Source organism: Anolis sagrei, chromosome 3 (genome assembly GCF_037176765.1).
Source record: "Anolis sagrei isolate rAnoSag1 chromosome 3, rAnoSag1.mat, whole genome shotgun sequence".
In the NCBI taxonomy this organism is placed as follows: Eukaryota; Metazoa; Chordata; class Lepidosauria; order Squamata; family Dactyloidae; genus Anolis; species Anolis sagrei.
Window position 1 is genome coordinate 20262308 of NC_090023.1, and position 20074 is coordinate 20282381.

Below are 20074 nucleotides of genomic sequence, written 5' to 3' on the forward strand. Positions count from 1 at the left end.
AATTAAATAAATTCTAGTATAAATGCACCCAGTTCTGGGAGTGCTTTGTGCGTTCCTGTATGGTAGGGGGAGTTGGACTGGATGGCCCTTGTGGTTTTTTCCTTCACTGTAAGAATATGCCTAATATGTAATTACAGTGGCACAAAAATTTCCCAAAGCCATTTGTGAACTCTGGTTTTTTAAAAAATGAGCCTCTAACAAGACAACCATAAACACATCTTGTGGTAGAAGTGATTAAAAGCATGAGCTTATGCCAAGCGGTTGTTTCCAATATTGTGCAATGTTTTAATACTATATCTAGCGAATGATATTTTATATTTCAAACCGTTAAAAGCCCCTGGTGGCACAGTAGGTTTAAGTGCCGCGCTGCTGAACTTGCTGACTCAAAGGTTGCAGGTTTGAATCCAGGGGGCAGTGTGAGCTCCCACTGTTAGCCCCAGCTTCTGCAGACCTAGCAATTCGAAAACATGCAAATGTGAGTAGATCAATAGGTACTGCTCCGACGCGAAGGTAATGGTGTTCCATGCAATCATGTTGGCCACATGACCTTGGAAGTGTCTACAAACAACGCCAGCTCTTTGGCTTAGAAATGGAAATGAGCACCAACCCCCAGAGTCAGACACGACTAGACTTAATGCCAGGGGAAAACCTTTACCTTTCAATGTTTTTACTGTGCTGCATTTCATGTATTGTCTAATGGTCTGTTGACTGTAATAAAGGCTGCTGTGGTTGGATGTGACAGCTTTTGTATAAAAGACAATCTGTGGTCCAAAGTTTATACAAGAAAATCTAACAACGTATTTAGAAAGTGATAGGAATCAGAACACAAATGAAACAACATACATTGCATAACATTAGATTATTTTTCATTGACTGTCATACTGTGTCCATAGTAACATATCCCTATAATGCCTCACCAAGGTAGAAAACCTTGGAAACCGTTTCAAGTGTCCAAGAGAGAAACTGTACGCGTGGGGCATGTGTTTCTTCAACAGCAATCTCCCTTTATTGAGTTTCAAAAGGATTTTACAGTTCAGGGAAATTTGGTTTCCAATGGCTGTGGAGCAAAGTTCTGTAGCAATGTTTCTCAACCTCGGGGTTGGGACTCCTGAAGGGGTTGAAAGGGGGTGTCAGAAAGATCACCAAACCCCATCAGAAAACACAGTATTTTCTGTTTGTCATGAGGGGAAGTTTGTCCCAATTCTACCGTTGGAGGGGTTCAGAATGCTCTTTGATTGTAGGTGAACTATAACTCCTAGCAATGACTCCCGAATTTCAAGGTCTATTTTCCCCAAACTCCACTAGTGTTCACATTTGGGCATATTAAGGGTTCATGCCAAGTTTGGTCCAGATTTAACATTGTCTGAGTCCACAGTGCTCTCTGGATGTAGGTGAACTACAACTCCAAAATTCAAGGTCAATGCCCACCAAACCCTTCCAGTATTTTCTGTTGGTCATGGGAGTTCTCTGCGCCAAGTTTGGTTCAATTCCATCTTTGGTGGAGTTCAGAATGCTCTTTGATTGTAGGTTAACTATAAATCCCAGGAACTACAACGCCCAAATGACAAAATCAATCCCTCCCCCAACCCCACCAGTATTCAAATTTGGGCGTATTGGGTATTTGTGCCAAATTTGGTCTAGTGAATGAAAATGCATCTGCATATCAGATATTTAATTATGATTCATAACAGTAGCAAAGTTACAGTTATGAAGTAGCAACGAAAATAATTTTATGGTTGGGGGTCACCACAACATGAAGAACTTTATTAAGTGGTTGCAGCATTAGAAAGGGTGAGAAACTGGTATAGAGTGAAAAGGCACTCTATAAAAAAATGACCTATCTGAGGCAAAGAAGTTTGGAAGTCAAACCAACCACCCAACCCAAATTTATACATATAAATCTTTTTTTTTCTTTTTTCTCATGCTCTTGGATTTTTAATCTACACTTTCCTAATTTTCTGTATCAACCATATGTTCACCTACTTTTACTGTTATCTGGAAAACTTAATAAAAATATATTTTTTAAAAAAGGAAGGGCGAGGACCACTGTTCTACAGGACCTTCCAAATCCTTGAATACCCTTTTCAGTCCCGATTAATTACTCCTCTTCAAGGATGCTCAGGAACAGGATTATATTGCATGAGAACACGGGTTCTTCCAGCTCATTATTGTCAAAGGCTCTCCAGAATTTTATGTAGGATTATTTCATAGATACCTTAGAAATAGTGAGGATGAAGTTTGCAACTCTGCATGTGCTCTATTACTGGGTTCAGGCCATTCTCACCCCATCCAACAAAATCAACAATTCAACATCGGTCTCAATGTTAGAACCACAGAATCCAAATAGTTCTTCAAGCAGCTGAAAAAATGCAAGGAGGTTGTGCTGATGTTTTAACCAAGCTTTTATTGTGAAATATTGGGTTTAGAAAAAAGAGTACAAAACATGTCAACTGTCAACCTGTGTACATTATTTGAACAGTATATACAGATGGAGCAACCTGAACAACTTCGCCTCAGAATGGACACAGACATCCTAGCTAAAAAGAAATTGCGATATTCACAGGCTTAAGAAACACATAAGTAACTCAAGCCCAAACGAAATGCTTATTGTTCAATGCTAGCAGTTTAAAAACAGGCTTAAAATGCATGTGGTCACTACAATGTGTCACCATTTAAAAAATCATTCTGAAAATAAACTTTAAACTCCCACTTCTTAGTGTCTAGCCTTTAAGACTTCCAGGCTAGAGAGGTTACATAATAAGAAAATAAAAACACAACCAGAATGTTTCTAAACACTGAATGTCTGTAAATGGGTTTCATCATGGCCTTTATACAACTCCGTTGCTTTAAAAAACTGAAACATTAGCTCTCTTCCTCTCGAATGTCCTCGTTGCAGCATAAGCAGGTTTCACTGAAAATGACTTGATCAGAAAGTGAATCAATTTCCTATGACTTTAATTTAAGCATAATAAAACCACCAGTTACAAGAAGCCATTCGACTGGGGGGAGAAAAAGTATCAAAATACTCTGAAATGGACATCAGGAATTTTATAAAACTCACCCAAGTGTTCAGTGATTTGAACAAGTCCCTTAGGATTGCAGTAGGTTGTTTTGCCCTGGCTGCATCGTTGTGTAAAATCAACAAATAATATTTATACAATATACAAATTGTACATATTTTTTTAAAAAAATCTCAATATTGTAGAAAGCAGCTTTTTGTCTCTTTTCAAATTACAATTATTCAGTAGTCTCTTGGGAATAAATCCTCCCGATCTTTCAGGTAGGTAGCAGAAGGCCCAAAATCATGCCAATGTTAGCTGAAGTGCAACTAACTCCTGGCTGTGTAACTTTAGCATCCTTTTATCAGCAAGGTATGCATGGGAAAAGCTTGATATTTCAAGCTGATGAAAACAGTGTTGTCTGCAATGACCTGTGACATTTTTAACAATCTGTATTACCACCCAAAGGGAACATTACAAATCGCCTTTCAATACATCTCATCCCTTTCAGATGGACTGCCTCTGAGGAAATAACTAGGACATAGGTCCACCAGATGTTTTGGACTTCATCTCCCACAATTCCTAGGAATTGTGGGAGTTGAAGTATAAAACACCTGGAAGGCTAACTTTGCCTGTGCCTGGTCTAAATTGTAGAGAGAGGATACATACACACAGCACTACATCAGAGCAGCAATTGAAGCCTGCCATTCCCCTCTCCAGCCATTTTACCTCTAGGTCAGTGGTTCTCAAAGGGGACAAGACCACCTGCTGCAATGCAACCTGAGCCCTGCCACATGCACAATGGAGGACCTTCTTGCAGCAACACCAGAAGCACTCCAAGTGGCCAGCTACTGGTCAAAGGACATTTAATCAACTACCAAACTCACAAATTTTGTATTTTGTCTGTTTGTTTGCTTTGTTCTGTTAGAAGTGTAATATAATTGACTGGTTACCCTGACACGACAAATAAATAGTGGTTCTCAACCTGTGGGTGCCCAAGTGTTTTGGCCTACAACTCCCAGAAATCCCAGCCAGTTTACCAGCTCTTAGGATTTCTGGGAGTTCAAGGTCAAAAGATCTGGAGACCTATTTACTTCACATGTTTCTTTTTGTTTGCTTTCTATTTCTTTATTTTCTTTCTTTTAATTGTAAACTAAAAATTTCAATAAATATTATTTTTTTAAAAAAGCATCTGGAAACCCACAGGTTGAGAACCACTGCTCTAGGTGCTAAAAACGTATTTCTCGGCCAAAGAGCTTGAGCCTGTTTCAATTTTGTCTCCTCAGTACTGCCACGTTGTGCAGGCCTAGTTTAGACTCACAACTGCCCTGAACTAACTGGGATGACATCCCTGTATTACTCCAGCTGCAGTTCGAAGTCTGAGGTATAGTAGACAAGGTCTCATCTCCTTCGGGTAACCTGATACACCACTGATTATGTTTCCATGGAGCCCCGGGAGTCAATGACTTAGGGCACATCTGCATGGCTTTTTATTGTGAAATACGATGCTTTCCTTAGCCTTATCCAACTCCTGTAGAGCATATGTTGCTTGAGCCCACACTAATCCCACCTGATCCACACAATCATCTTGCTGGGGGGGTTTGGTTCTCCATTTGAGGCCTTCAGAGGCTTTTCTGGAGACTTTTTTTCTTTCACCCCCAGGGCCCTTCCACACAGCCGTATATCCCAGAATATCAAGGCAGAAAAATCCCACAGTATCTGCTTTGAATTGAGTTATCTGAGTCCACACTCAGATAATGTGGGATTTCCTGCCTTGATATTCTGGGATACAGGGCTGTGTGGAAGGGCCCCCAGTTAATTTTCACAGAATTACTATGTATCGCTAGTTTTTGGTAAAACATCTATGTAAGGGGGCTGATGTTTCTTTACTACACAGAACTGAAGAGGCATGTCTGCACATACATATAAATAAAGGCTTTGTGTCACTAAAAAGAAAGATTTGAAGAGTCACCTCGATACAAACACTGTTCCTGCGTCTCTCAAGTTAAAGTACTTTACCAAAAATACAATGCAAATTTAGCTAAATTAAAAGAATATATATATATATAAAGAAGCCCTACAGTTTGGAAAAGGAAAATTAAATTAGGCACACCAGTTAAGACAAATACTCTCTACAAAGACACGTCTGTTACGTTTATCTATAGTAATAAAAAAATCATTGCCTCCCAGTTCGTAGCACCTTCACTAGCATCCTAACACCTGTGATCTTAGCGTGTGATTCTTCTTTACATATATTACACGTATACACACATGGAGAAACATTTAAACATGATTTTTTTAAAAAAAGAAAGAAAAGAAACCCCCCCTTATATACAAAATATCAACAATCCTATAAATAAACAGTTGGGAGAAGAAAGGCACTTGCAAGAGAGAGAAGTCTACAGTATATTTTTCAAGAACCATATTTTGTTCTGTTACTTACAATAGAGGATTTCTTTAAATTTCTATCACAAGGAATGCAAAACACCAGTTGTCACTAAGAATAAAATCATTAAAATTCTTTTACATTTATATTTATAGGTTTAAGCTTCTGATAATAAAAAGCACCATGATTCAATATACTCTTCAACGGTTCACTTATTTAGAGTGAAAGATAAAAAGCACAGCTGCCAGGTATCCAGGATTCCCTTTTTTTGTGTGAACTAATTCCTGTTGGAATAGGGATGGGATTGATGTTTTTAAATGCGAGTCTACACAGCTCCAAAGCAAGTCCTGTTCTTGTTCAAGTGCCCTGTATTAACCCAATTTAAAATTGAGGAGACTTCACGATGGCAGTGCTTGGTGGAATTCTCCCTCAAGTTGCTGCTGCCATTCATGTCTTTGTTATTGCATGATGTGGCTAAAAATAAGAGCACTCTTGCTGATCACTGGCAAAAAGTCCCCTCCAGTATAAATTGTTTAGTATGTTTTTTTAAAAAAGAAACCCTTTTCTTCAAGCCAGCTGAAGTGTTTGAATCCAACTGGTTTTTAAAAGTTCCACTGCATTATCGGTTACAAAAAAGTGTACGAAAACATGCCAACTACTCTGTGCAAAAATATTTTTCCCCCCCGACTACCCAAGCTTCTTAAGACATTCCCACAGAGTCACTTATCTTTTTGAATATTAACACCCATGCAAAGCCACAGTCATTCAAGGAGAGGTCAGCATGCTCCCACTCTTATCAAACTTCTTGCCTTTTGATAATGCTGCAACCTGTTTGAGGAGCTCTCTGTTTTTTGCCTGGAAAGAAAAACAGATGGAAAATATCCCTTATTTTGGTAAGCTTTCCTGGTACCCTGCAGATGTTTTGGAGAATTTACAACTTCCAAAATTAGCCACATGTTGAATTATCCAAATAATTTAAAGGAAACTGGGCTACAAAAAAAGCACTCTGCATTACTGCACAGTGCAATTTTAATGGTAAGCCGCTTTGTCTCCTTCAGGAGAGATAAAGTAGGGTATAAACAACAATAACAACAATAATAATTTACGAGAAGCAACTGGAAAAGTTGACACAATATGAGGATTTAAAGCTCGAACTGCAAGTCAAGGTGGTCCAGTGGTGATCAAAACACTTGGTGCAGTGCCTAAAGACCTTGGCCTGGACTTAGAAACAATTGGCGCTGACAAAATTACCATCTATCAACTGCAAAGGGCCACTCTACTTGGATCTGTACGCATTATTCGCCGATACACCACACAGTCTTTGACACTCGGGAAGTGTCCAATGTGTGATCGAATACAAAAGCCAGCATAGTGATCTTGTTTGCTGTGTACTAATTGTGTTGTGTATCAAATAATAATAACTTTTCTGCTTGGGTCTCAGCTTGAAATTAACTTGCATTAATGATACTAGTAGGATTTTAACAGCCATTCATGCCCTTTTTTATTTCTCTTCCCTACACCTGTCTGGATTCCAAACAGATCCAAACAGATTTGCGAATCCCATGGCCTCAATGATATGGCCATAACATTATTTTTAAAACACTGACTTCACAACCAAATTTCATGTGAGGAATTCCTGGCCCCAAAGGATTCTCTCTGAAATACTATTTACCTGTAACTGTTCCACAGTCTCCTTATGAGCTCTCTCCATACTGTTCATCTTTGTTCTCAAATTTGACTCCTGATACTGAAAATCAGCCTTGAGCTCTGTCAACTAAGAAAAAAAGTTGAGATCAGATAGATAGATAGACATCTCCATATACACACACACTCTCTCTGGGTGAAAATGTTATAAGCCCAAAAACTCACAGCAATTCAGTGATTCCGGCCATGAAAGCCTTTGACAATACATTGCTTAGTATTTATTCTTCTTTATCCACTTATATTTTCTATGGTAAAAAGGCTTAAATCAGTGGTTCGCAACCTGGGGTCCCCAGATGTTTTTGGCCTTCAACTCCCAGAAATCTTAACAGCTGGCAAACTGGCTGGGATTTCTGGGAATTGTGGGCCAAAAACATCTGGGGACCCCACGTTGAGAACCACTGGCTTAAATCATGTATTGATTTCTGGAGACTAGGGTTTAAATCTCTGCTTGGCCACAAAAATCCACTGGTCTTCCTTCAGCAAGTTATATTTTGTTTCAGAGGAAGACAAAGATACCCACACACTTGAAAAAAACCTTGCTAAGATAAACCCCAGGATAGGGCTTCCTTAGGGTAAGCTATATGTTGGAATTACTTAAAGGAACACAATAACAAAACTGGTTGATAGGAATATATAAAGCATTAGTACCTTCAAAAGAAGGCAAGACATCAAAGATTTAGGATCACATTGGTCCATAGGTTTCAGTGTGTGAAGGTTTCAAGACAGAGTAATTTTTCACCTCTAAACATTAAAATATGGCTGATGTGGGAGGTTTTGATCAATCTAAGTACTTGTAAGAGGGGGGAAGTTCTATATTCTTTCTCCATGCTGTTTGTTATAGTTCTTTTCCCTCTTTTGACCAAAAGACAGAAGGAAATCCACTGGGGATGATTCCTGGATTCATGTAAATTTCACACATTTCTTTTGCACACTGAACATTTACAAAAATTAACTAAATCATCCAGGTTTTTTACCTTTTTATCTTTTTCCAGAATAGTTTGATCTCTTTGTTGTAAGAGGCGTTTCAATGACATCACTTCTTCTTTCAACTGACTTATGAGGACGAAATTGTCAGTCCCTCCACTGTCCGCTGACTGATTTATAGAACTACTGTAAAAGTTGAGAAAATGAGAAAAAAACAACTGATATGTATTTAAAGCTAACACCTTCCCAAATATTCGTAATGGATATGTTACACTTGACAGGAGTTGATCAGGCTGGGAAATTGGCTTCCTAGTGCCACAGGGGGCTACATTACATATACTGTAAAACAGAATTAAACAACAGCTTTCAAAGGATCAAATACTTGCTGATTAAAGCAGTCATCTTTTACCACAATTCCAACAAATGTATGGGTCCTTCAGCATTCTACTCTCTTAATTTATCAAGATGTATTTGGCTATGGAAACTCACTTGGTGATTCAATCTCAGCCTCAGAAGAAGGCAAAAGCAAACCCTTTCTGAACAAATTTTGCAAGAAAACCATTGTTAGGTTCTTATAAGTCAGAAACTACCTGTAAGCACACAACAGCAAAAACTTGGATCTAAAAGAATTTTATCACAGGTATGCACTACCAAACTCCAAAGCCTAGAGGCTTTAGATTTCTCTTCCTATGACTAATTTCAAGTCATCACACTCAGGTTTCCAGGAGCAAGATTTTTCAACAGAGATTACACTACAGCATGTAGCTAAAGAGATAAAGAAAGCGAGTGATAGTTGATTTCTTGAGAACAGACTGAAAAAGAGAAATGAAAGACAACTCCAAAATTTGCTGAATCAATAGTTTATTAAACAAAAGTGGAAAAAACTGTAAGGAAAATTATATCCTTTACCTATCTCCATTAGATGGCTTGGATTCCATTTTGGGTTTTTTCTTTGGAGTTTCATTCTGAATAGTTGCAGAGGATTTATGGCTGAAAACACAAAATGCAATCGCATACAATATGTGATATTTAGACAAAATATATCTCATATAGATTTCTGAATAATGTGACCACATACTCCTGTGAAGCCCTACCATAACTCACCAAATCATTTTATAAAATATTTCAGTGATTATTATTACTTATACTCTGATTTTCTCTGTTAAGAGAGACACAAAGTGGTCTCTCAAGGTGGTACCAATGGAAACTTCTTATAAAGGTTATCTGCCATAGGGAGGGGCATTTGCAAGCAGGGGGGCAATTCTGGTATGAAATGGTTAAATGTCATTTACACTACAAACTCTGATACCACCAAGAACTTGCCACAATTTATTATGATCCACACAGTCAAAGGCTTTCAAACAGTCAATAAAACAGAAATAGATGTTTTTCTGAAATTCCCTGCCTTTCTCCATTATCCAGCAGATATTGGTAATTTGGTCTCTCGTTCCTCTGCCTTTTCTAAACCCAGCTTGCACACCTGGCAACTCTCTCTCCATGTATTGCTGGAGCCTTCCTTGCAGGATCTTGAGCATTACCTTACTGGCATGTGAAATAAGGGCCACTGTGAGAAAGTTTGAACATTCTTTAGAATGTCCCTTTTTTGGTATGGGGATATAAGTTGATTTTTCCAATCTGATGGCCATTCTTGTGTTTTTCATAATTTTCTGGCATATGGCATGCATCACCTTGACAGCATCATCTATCAAGATTTTAAACAGTTCAGCTGGGATCCCGTCGTCTCCTGCTGCCTTGTTATTAGCAATGCTTCTTAAGGCCCATTCAACCTCACTTCTCAGGATGTCTGGTTCTAATTCACTCACCACACTGTCAAAACTATCCTCAATATTATTATTCTTCCTATACAGATCTTCTGTATAGTCTCGCCACCTTCTCTTGATCTCTTCAGCTTCTGTTAGGTCCTTGCCATCTTTGTTTTTTATCATACCCATTTTCACCTGAAATTTACCTCCAATGCTTCTAATTTTCTGGAAGAGGTCTCTTGTCCTTCCTATTCTGTTGTTTTCTTCCACTTCCATGGATTGCTTGTTTAAAAATAATTCCTTATCTCTTCTGGCTAACTTCTTTCTCTCTCTCTATATATATATACATATTGAAAAGAACAGCTATATATCAGCACTTACCTCTGTTTCCACAGTCCCTGATCTTGTTCTGGACTCAGACTGCTGATTCTGAAACATAAAATGTGCAACGATGACACCCAAACGTGGCTTGCATAGTAAATATTGACTACTTTGCCACCAGATGTGTCCTTCTCTGCCCATAAAAATATAATAAATGTGAAGAAATATATATTTAAAACCTTACTGTTATTAACTGCTTTCAAGGTAACTTTGATGTATGCTGACCCCATGAAGGACAGACCTTCAAGCCACCCTCTCTCCAAGAGTCCTGCTTAGCTCTTGTACAATAAGGCTTTCCTGACTGGGTCTATGCATTCAGAATGCAGTCTTTGTCTTTCGTTACTGTCTTCTACCTAACCAAGAATCATTGTCTTTTCTAGTCAGTCGTGCATTCTCATGATATGTGCAAAGAACAACAATTTCTTGACTTGAGTACATGTTTGCTGAAGGCAATGAAATGTTTTGGTAGAATCATTTCATTAAGACCAATCCAAAGTTTTTAATAATCCATACAATGAAAGGTATTCCTATAATCTATATAGAATAGGCTGGTTTTGTTTTGAAATTCTTCAATGTGTTTCACTGTCCAACCTAAGTTTGCCATATGATCTCTAGGGCCTCTTCCTTTCCTGAACCTAGAAATCTGGCATTTCTCACTTCACATATGGTGAGATTCTGTTGTAGAATTTTAAACATCACTTTGCTTGGTAAATTAATGCAATGGGTCATCAGTGACTGCAATCCCTGGTGCTTACTTTCTTGGGGATTGAAATGTATATTGTATTAGGTCTCCAGAATTGCCAGCAACAAACAATAGTGGAATCTTTAAGTGTTGCATGGTTTCTTGGATTTGATAGATGCTCCATTTAACTTGTTGAAGCTCTCTTCCACACAAGACTCTATACCCCAGCCTCAACTTAGGAAAAATCCTATCAACAGGCCTCAGAGATATCTGAAGACATGTGAGGCCTTAATTTAGCTAAAGCCAAGGACGTCCAGTTTTGTCTGGACCTCCTTGGCTTTAGGAGAGAGCCTCAGAATCCATGAAATTTGCCTTGAATTTGAAAAGAAGATATGACATACAAATACAATGTTGAGAACACTTGGTTAAAGCAATCAAATGCATTAGTGCATGAACTCTTTCACCACAGTATATAAAGTATACTTTATTCCTGTGAGAAGACAAAACTTTATTTTGTCTTAACAGCCACAAATGACAACAGGGCGTCCCTTTTCACAAAGTTTCATAGGACTTACTTGTGATGCCCGCTGCTGTGGCGGTGGTGATGGTGATGATGGCGGTGATGATGGTGGTGTTTCAAATGATGCTGGTCTTTCTCAGTGAGGGTTGTGGAGGAGGAATTTGACTGCGAAGACCCTAAGCTCTTTCGCTGCTCCTTGGTCTTCTGCAGCACTCTCTTGTAGGACAGAGTACAGAGCCAACACAACAGCTTCCCATCAACCTTTTGGGAAATCATTCGCAGCAAGTTATGTTACACGTACTCAGTGCTAAAAAGACACACAACAGCCAGAATAAAATTATCAAATACTACCGCTGTTATTTTTGCAGAAGACTTCTATATTAATAAATTAAATAGATAGCAGACATAAGCATCACACGAAGCATTTTGAACTCTCCTCTGAAAACTGGAGAAAGCTCTATACATATTTGTTTTGGGCAGGCCATGATGGATGTTCTGGACAGAATTTCTTTTGTAGGTAGAAGGTCCTTTGTTCCTGTAGTCTTCCGATGGAAGGTGGAGAGTTAATTTTCTCAATTCATTCTCTCTCTTTTGCTTCCAGGTTCATTTCTTGCGCTATTTCAGAGAGCCCCTCAGCTCTCTAATGCAGACCTTCAGACGCAGAATAGAAAATGAGGCATTTTCCCACCTCTCATTAGCAACCGATAAGAGTTCCAGGGGAAAAATTCCTCTCATTGGATCCAATCTCTAGGCCGTTGACCCAGTTTCCAAATACGCCATAGCTCTTCTTAGGTTTTAATGATATAACTAAGATCAACTGAACAAGTTGCCAAACAAACCTTTGATAACAATTTGCCATGTCGTGAAGCAAAGTTCTTAGTTGACAGTAATGGAAGATCTTCAACCTTTAGTATACTAACACTTGGGACAGCTTGTAGCTCTAGTGAAGCTGGCTAAAGTATGACACTTTGGGAGTTTTACCAAAGAAATCCAAGGCATGTGGTACAGTAACCTACTGGATCTCATTAGCACCTGAATGAGAAAACTATCCTAGAAGTCTGCTTTAAGTTCCAAAACAGATACAAATGTTTATAGTAGTGTGCTCCCTCAAAGGCAGCTGTTCAGAATACAGACCAGAGGGGTTTTTTTTTTACCACCAGTAATTTATAGCCCCTAAATCAGTGGTTCTCAACCTATGGGTCCCCAGGTGTTTTGGCCTACAACTCCAAGAAATCCCAGCCATTTAGGAGCTGTTAGGATTTCTGAGAGTTGAAGGCCAAAACATCTGGGGACCCACAGGCTGAGAACCACTGCCCTAAATGGTAAGCATAGATGGGGCCTAACTTTTGATTTAAAATATTAGTAGAGTTCCAAGTGCTGTTTTTATATAAAAGCAACAAGACAAGCACATACCTTTCTTCTTCCCTCCTCTTTGCGATCAAAAGCACATTGCTGCTTACACTGTTCACAAGTCTGAGGCGGTCCATACTTTTTCTCAGAGTTTGTGCAGCGCTGGCATTTTGTGCCAATAAAAGCTGCAATGATGTTGCAGTACTGACAAGGTTTTGGCTGGAAAAGAAGAACAAGTCTGAAATGCTATTTTTTCAAAAAAAAAAAGTTGGTATTTTATTTGACAACCAAGTCACTAAAAGAAAAGCAGAAGTATATGTGGCTGCTTAGGATAAACTGACAAAGACCATGTTCATTTGCTGTGGCTATTGTATTTCAAAAATGAAACAAGAAATTAAGTATCACATAATTTCTTCAGTGCTCTGGACAATAAATAAATAAATAACATGAGCTATTTTGATGTGATTAAACTGCCTGAAACTGATATTCATGTAGGCATAGAATTCCCTATTATCAACAACAGAAGAAAATGTTTTGCTATCCAAAATGTTTCCATTTAATGTTGCACATATCAAATCCCAAAAGAGCTGGGAGCGTCAAATGAAATCACGTTGAATATCATAAAAATCTGGTAAGCTACCACTTTAGCAGCTGAGTCTCAAAAAGGGATATAAATATCAACTCACTGTTCCAAACTGCTTCACGTTTTGAGCACACTTCTTGCATATTGTGTTCGTTTTGCTAAAAAAAGAAAGCACATCAAATATTAGATACTTTGTGACAAGCCGTTTGCAATGCTTATTGACAAAATGAAGCAATTAGATGTATTGTTCAGTGAATTAAAAAACGAATTAAAATATTTCCCTGGATGCTTCCAAAAGGAGGAATATAACAGTGGAAGCCTAGAAAAAAAGAATACATTTCTACCTCAGAAAAAATGGAATTGGTGATTATTTACACAGTCTTGTAGAAATTTATGTTGAAAATGTGCAATTTGAACACTTTTGAAGCTCAGGCAAAATTCCGTATCAGACCAACATAACCAGTGAAAGACTTCAGGATTATTTTCATTAATATAATGCACAAGACAGAACAAACAGGATAAACTGTGATAACTAAAACAGCTGGTATAAGTTAAATGTTGAACTCAAATAAAAACATTGCAAGTGGGCTGCAGAATGACTAAGGGACCTTTTTAACAAGACATAGCTGTGGTCCATTCAGACCAGTATTGTTAATGCTAACTGGTTGTAGGTCTATAGTATTTCTGTCTGAAGATGCTCAAGAATGAACCTGAGGCCCTTCTACAGTAAGATATGTGCTCATAAAAAGCAATGTAAAAACTGCATAAAAACAATTTTAAAATTCTCGCAAAATGGACAGCAAATGTAGCAGTATGCAAAGGGATCTGGCAGCACCTCAGTTTGCTTTGGTACTTAATACTGCAGTTCAATATGCCTTTCACTAACAAAAATCACTTCTAAATGTGTGTGATAAGAATATATTCTAACATAGAAATATATGATGTGATCCTGAGGGCATCCATGTAGGTACTGGGGTACCTAGAGAGAACCATATGATTGAAGCAGGGGGGCAGCCTTTTCCTCTCTCCTTGCTAGTAGGACTGAACTTAAATATGGTTGGTATGTAGAAATGACATTCCAGGGACAACTAATAATAGGTGTTTGTGTCAAAGTGTGAAACAGAGAAAAGACCTACCTCTCTTGCTGAAACTCTGATCGACAGTAAGTACATTTTACCATAGGATGTGCAATGCGACATTCCTAGAAAGAAAAAAAAAGATGAATTATTTTACTAAATTGAAAAAAATGGCATTAGAAATTCACTTTAATTTATAACACAAAATATAACAAATTACTACGATTTACTGCAAGGAGTTAAATAACACAACAAGTTCTGAGTAGAATACTGGAGAAAACAGAAAACAATAATTTAACTTCTCTCATAAAGGGATCTCGTGGTCAATGATTTGCATTTGTCTTATGGATTCTGTTAATCCTCAAATCTAAATTTCAATTGTTTTAAGTCACTATGTGTGAAGTTAGTGTATGGTTGAAGCTTGATTTTATTTCATATATCAAAAAATCTATTACTATGCAGCCAATTTCATAAGAAGATTGCAGGTAGATAACAATTTGCTGAGTAACAAAAAGTAAAGATTACCACTGCAAGCCACATCCCAAATAGTACTGCTGTAAACCCATCACTGAAAGCAATATATAAATATGGGCCAGTCACTGGGCTATACAGTACATTTAAATCCAGATATGGTCCTGTGCATTGTTCTTCACTACATAAGAGTTCTGAAGAACATGAAAGCTCGGAATTATGCTCCTCTTTAGTGGTCCTAATAAAAGATATTATCTAGGGCCCTTCCACACAGCCATATAACCCAGAATATCAAGGCAGGAAATCCCACAGCATCTGCTTTGAACTGGAATATATGGCAGTATGGGCTCAGGTAACCCACTTCAAAGCAGATATTCTGGGATTATTTGCCTTGGTATTCTGGATTATATGGCTGTGAGGAAGACCCCTTAGACTTTTGATTTTAAGTTTATACAGACACATCTCCAATAGCACTGCCAAGCACTCAAAAGAATTCTGCTCCAGTTTAAAAACCAAAGGCGGAGCCCTTCCCTTCCTTGCTTCCTTCTGGAACCACCTTCCCTTCTCTGGCTTTTCAAATTGGCTCTGTCCTTTGACACTCTGCATTTCCATTAATTCCGTCCCTCATGCATGCAAAGGGATCCTTGTAGCACCTTTCCGACCAAGAAAAGCGGGCACGATGAGCTTCCACAGATAACTCTTTAGACACACAGAGTGGCATGTTTAGGAACATATTATAACTGTGATGACAGAAATGCATTTCAATATTGCTGTTCATATGTATTTCTGTGGCTATATACTCTGACCTGCCCATAAAAATATACCCTTAGGAACTTTACTCCATGCATTGAGGAAGTAGACAAAAGTGTACAAAAGGTTATGCTACCAATGTCTTTCTCCCAGACTCAAAGGTGTTACAAAACCCCTCTGAATACTGATATTTCAGAGTAACACAGTTATGTCTTTGAATTTTTTCCTTCTTCAATCTACTCTTGCTCTTTTGGCAGTTCAAAATTGGGTGAAGTGTTTTTTTTTTACACTTTACATTCTGGCCGGATATGCTCTTTGCTAACTTAGAGTTTCCTCATCCAGAAATCCAAATCAGACAGCAAAGCAGACACCTCAGGGGTGTTAACCCTTTTCTTTGCGACCTAAAAAGCTTTCTCTCCCCCTCCCCCCTATATATATTCAGCTGGAATTATACTTTAAAATGTACCTATTACATACAAATTCTACTTGTAAACAAACCTACAAAATGACTCCTAGTTAAAAATGGGGTGAGAGAAATCTGCCCCTAGAGAGGGACATTCATTCCTAAAAGAGTTATCATGGGGAAACGGAGGTCTCCACTGAAGCTTTCTTATGAATCCTTGTTTCCGCAATAATAATAATAATTTTATTCTTGTATTCCACCACCATCTCCCAGAAGGGACCTGGGGTGGTTTACACAAAACGCAAGGTGCCTAAAAACAGAACATAAAATAAAACATCACATAAAATGCAACTGAATAAACATAAAACTGAATAAAAGTGAAAGTAAATGTTTCCCCTGACATTAAGTCTAGTCGTGTCCAACACTGGGGGGTGGTACTCATCTAAGTTCTAAGCCAAAGAGCAGTTGTTGTCTGTAGACATCTCCAAGGTCATGTGGCAAGCATGACTGCATGGAAGGTAGAATCCGGGGCTAACAGTGGGAGCTCACCCCACTTCCCAGATTCGAACCTCCAACCTTTCGGAAAAATAAAAGGGCCATCCAGCCATCCAGTCCAACAAATGTGCATTCAAATCGCATATAAAACAACCAATTAAGACTGAATTAAAACAGCACTCATCAACTAATGGTGGTAAGCTACTGTAAAAACATGACCAGGCTGTAAACAATAGTACAAGGGAATGGGATAAGTGCAACAAGCCACGTTTTCCAAAATCCAATTCTCACAGGGACAGAAACTGAGGCAAAAGCTTTTTAACAGGCACAGACGGCAAAACAAACATTACGGGGGTGCTCACCTTTCCCTATTCTGTCCAAACTCCAGAACCTATCATAACTTCCAAGGCCCTGGAAACTGGGTCCTGACACTCAGAGGTAGTGAGGTCTGTTGGAACTGGGAAAATGGGTTTATATATCTGTGGAATGACCAGGGTGGGACAAACAACTCTTGTCTGCTGGAGCTAGGTGTGAATGTTTCAACTGACTACCTTGATTAGCATTTGATGGCCTGGCAGTGCTTGGGGCAAACTTTTGTGGGACCACCAAACATTCACACCTAGCTCCAACAGACAAGAGTCCTTTGTCCCACTCTTATGATTCCACAGATATATAAACCCTCTTTTCCTAGCTCCAACAGACCTCACTACCTCTGAGGATGCTTGCCATAGATGCAGGCGAAACGTCAGGAGAGAATGCCTCTAGAACATGGCCATATAGCCCGAAAAAACCTACAACAACCCAGTAACCAATAACACACAAGGATTTAAAAACCTATGACCGGACCAAATGTAATAGCTTATTTTTTTAAAAGAAATAAATAAACGCTGGGCATGAACAAAGTAGGATATATCTGGTATAGGGTTTTAATTTTTTTTTGTCGTGTCAGGAGCGACCTGAGAAACTGCAAGTCGCTCCTGCTGTGAGAGAATTGGCCGTCTGCAAGGACGTTGCCCAGGGGACGCCCGGATGATTTTGATGTTTTATCATCCTTGTGGGAGGCTTCTCTCATGTCCCCGCTTGAGGAGCTGGAACTGATAGAGGGAGCTCATCCACCTCTCCCTGGATTCGAACCTGCGACCTGTCGGTCTGCAGTACTGCCGGCACAGGGCTTTAACCCACTGCGCCACCGGGGGCTCCTTTAAAAGAAATGAGGGAGCGCAATCCATCCTAAACGAATAGTAAAGTGCATTCTGAGGAGATATTGCTGGGAATGTATTGTCGAAGGCTTTCATAGACGGAATCACTGGGTTGTTGTAGGTTTTTTCGGGCTGTATGGCCATGGTCTAGAGGCATTCTCTCCTGACGTTTCACCTAGCTCCAGCAGACAAGAGTCCTTTGTCTCAACCTGGTCATTCCACAGATATATAAACCCTTTTTCCTAGTTCCAACAGACCTCACTACCTCTGAGGATGCTTGCCATAGATGCAGGCAAAACGTCAGGAGAGAATGCCTCTAGACCATGGCCATACAGCCCGAAAAAACTTTCTTAGCTCCAGCAGACAAGAGTCCTTTGTCCCACCCTGGTCATTCCACAGATATATAAACCCTTTTTCCTAGTTCCAACAGACCTCACTACCTCTGAGGATGCTTGCCATAGATGCAGGCAAAACGTCAGGAGAGAATGCCTCTAGACCATGGCCATACAGCCTGAAAAAACTTTCCTAGCTCCAGCAGACAAGAGTCCTTTGTCCCACCCTGGTCATTCCACAGATATATAAACCCTTTTTCCTAGTTCCAACAGACCTCACTACCTCTGAGGATGCTTGCCATAGATGCAGGCGAAACGTCAGGAGAGAATGCCTCTAGACCATGGCCATACAGCCTGAAAAAACCTTCCTAGCTCCAGCAGACAAGAGTTTATATATCTGTGGAATGACCAGGGTGAGACAAAGGACTCTTGTCTGCTGGAGCTAGGTATGAATGTTTCAACTGACCACCTTGATTAGCATATAACGACCTGACAGTGCCTCTCTGTTGTTGTGCTGTTGTAATTTTAGAGTTTTTTTTAATACCGGTAGCCAGATTTTGTTCATTTTCATGGTTTCCTCCTTTCTGTTGAAATTGTCCATATGCTTGTGTATTTCAATGGCTTCTCTGTGTAGCACAACAACAGAGAGGAAACAAACAAGGACATTTAATCACATCTCAACAAAAGTTTGGTCCGAGCACAGTCAGCCCATTGTATGCTAATCAAGGTGGTCAGTTGAAACATTCACACCTAGCTCCAGCAGACAGAAGTCCTTTGTCCCACCCTGGCCATTCCACAGATATATAAACCCTTTTTCCTAGTTCCAACAGACCTCACTACCTCTGAGGATGCTTGTCATAGATGCAGGTGAAACATTAGGAGAGAATGCCTTTAGACCATGGCCATACAGCCTGAAAAAACTTTCCTAGCTCCAGCAGACAAGAGTCCTTTGTCTCACCCTGGTCATTCCATAGATATATAAACCCTTTTTCCTAGTTCCAACAGACCTCACTACCTCTGAGGATGCTTGCCATAGATGCAGGCGAAACGTTAGGAGAGAATGCTTCTAGACCATGGCCATACAGCTCGAAAAACCTTTCCTAGCTCCAGCAGACAAGAGTCCTTTGTCTCACCATGGCCATATAGCTCAAAAAACCTACAACAACCCATTGCTGGGAATCTTCCTTATTCTGGGAATAAGGCTATCACCCATGCCTGTTCTACACTGTAGAATTAACGCAGTTCGGCCTCGCTTCAAACTGCCATTGAATCGTGAGAGTTGTGGCTTTGACACAGTCTTTGATCCTCCCTTTCTCTCTGCCAAACTGCAAATGCCAGGATTCTACAGCAAAGTGGTGCCAAACCGCATTAATATCCCAGTGTAGATGGGAAAGAGAGGGAGAGAGCCGAGGCAACACCTTGCAGAGCTGCTGTCCTTGGGAGAGCTCTTCGAAGGGGTAGCGCTGCGTGCACTTGGTGCAGGCGTAGAGAGCCGGGGCCGCCACCACTGCCGTCGTTGTTGCTGCTGCTGCGGCCGCCCCAGAGGCCCCGGATGTTGCCGCCATCCGCCTTCCTCTCAGCGCAGGAGGCCTGTTGTGGGAGAAGCGGGCCCTTCCAAGCGGGCAGAGGGAGAGAGAGAAAAGCAGGGGATCCTCACAAACGCTCAATCCGCCGGTGCTTCCTCTCAAACAGCCGCTTCCTTCCTTCTTTCTTTCCTCCTTCCGCCTCACGACTCCGACTAGGCCGCGGCTTCTTTCTCCTCACACAAACAGAGGGAAGAGCGCGAGACGGGAGAGCCAATGAGCGAGCGAGGGAGCCCGCCCCTCTCCGCCAATCACAGCCACGTCCGGTTGCGTCACGGCCAATCGGAGCTTCGGAACGTAGCCGGCGTGTTCCTATTGGACACGTTTTCCGCGCCTGCGCAGAAGCGCCCCCAAGTCGCCCCCTTTCCATTTCCCTTGACCTAAAAGATCCAAAGCGGTGCCTTCCTCGCGTCCTCGCAGCGCTATGGCTACTCATGCTGTCAATCATTTGTGACGCAAAGGAGGGCGGGTTT

At 40.1% G+C, this 20074-nt stretch overlaps 1 protein-coding gene across 1 annotated transcript; it reads right to left on the reverse strand.

Annotated features, from left to right (window-relative positions):
• Nucleotides 1–2384: 2384 nt before the first annotated feature.
• Nucleotides 2385–19830, reverse strand: FAM76B (family with sequence similarity 76 member B). Its single transcript, XM_060771084.2, has 10 exons — nt 19437–19830; nt 14429–14493; nt 13396–13450; nt 12773–12928; nt 11415–11620; nt 10158–10205; nt 8923–9003; nt 8064–8199; nt 7058–7159; nt 2385–6240 (listed from the first exon to the last, which is right to left on the reverse strand). Exons 1-10 carry the CDS (start codon nt 19581–19583, stop codon nt 6151–6153), a joined length of 1086 nt encoding a protein of 361 aa, XP_060627067.2. The 5' UTR covers nt 19584–19830; the 3' UTR covers nt 2385–6150.
• Between the last annotated feature and the right edge of the window lie 244 nt (nt 19831–20074).

Excerpts from the sequence above, each read along its gene's own strand:
- FAM76B (XM_060771084.2), bottom strand. The coding sequence starts at position 19,583 with ATGGCGGCAACATCCGGGGCCTCTGGGGCGGCCGCAGCAGCAGCAACA. Across the intron at positions 13,451-14,428 it reads TCAGAGTTTCAGCAAGAGAG|CAAAACGAACACAATATGCA; the intron begins GTAGGTCTTTTC and ends TTCTTTTTTTAG. Across the intron at positions 12,929-13,395 it reads ACGTGAAGCAGTTTGGAACA|CCAAAACCTTGTCAGTACTG; the intron begins GTGAGTTGATAT and ends CTTCTTTTCCAG.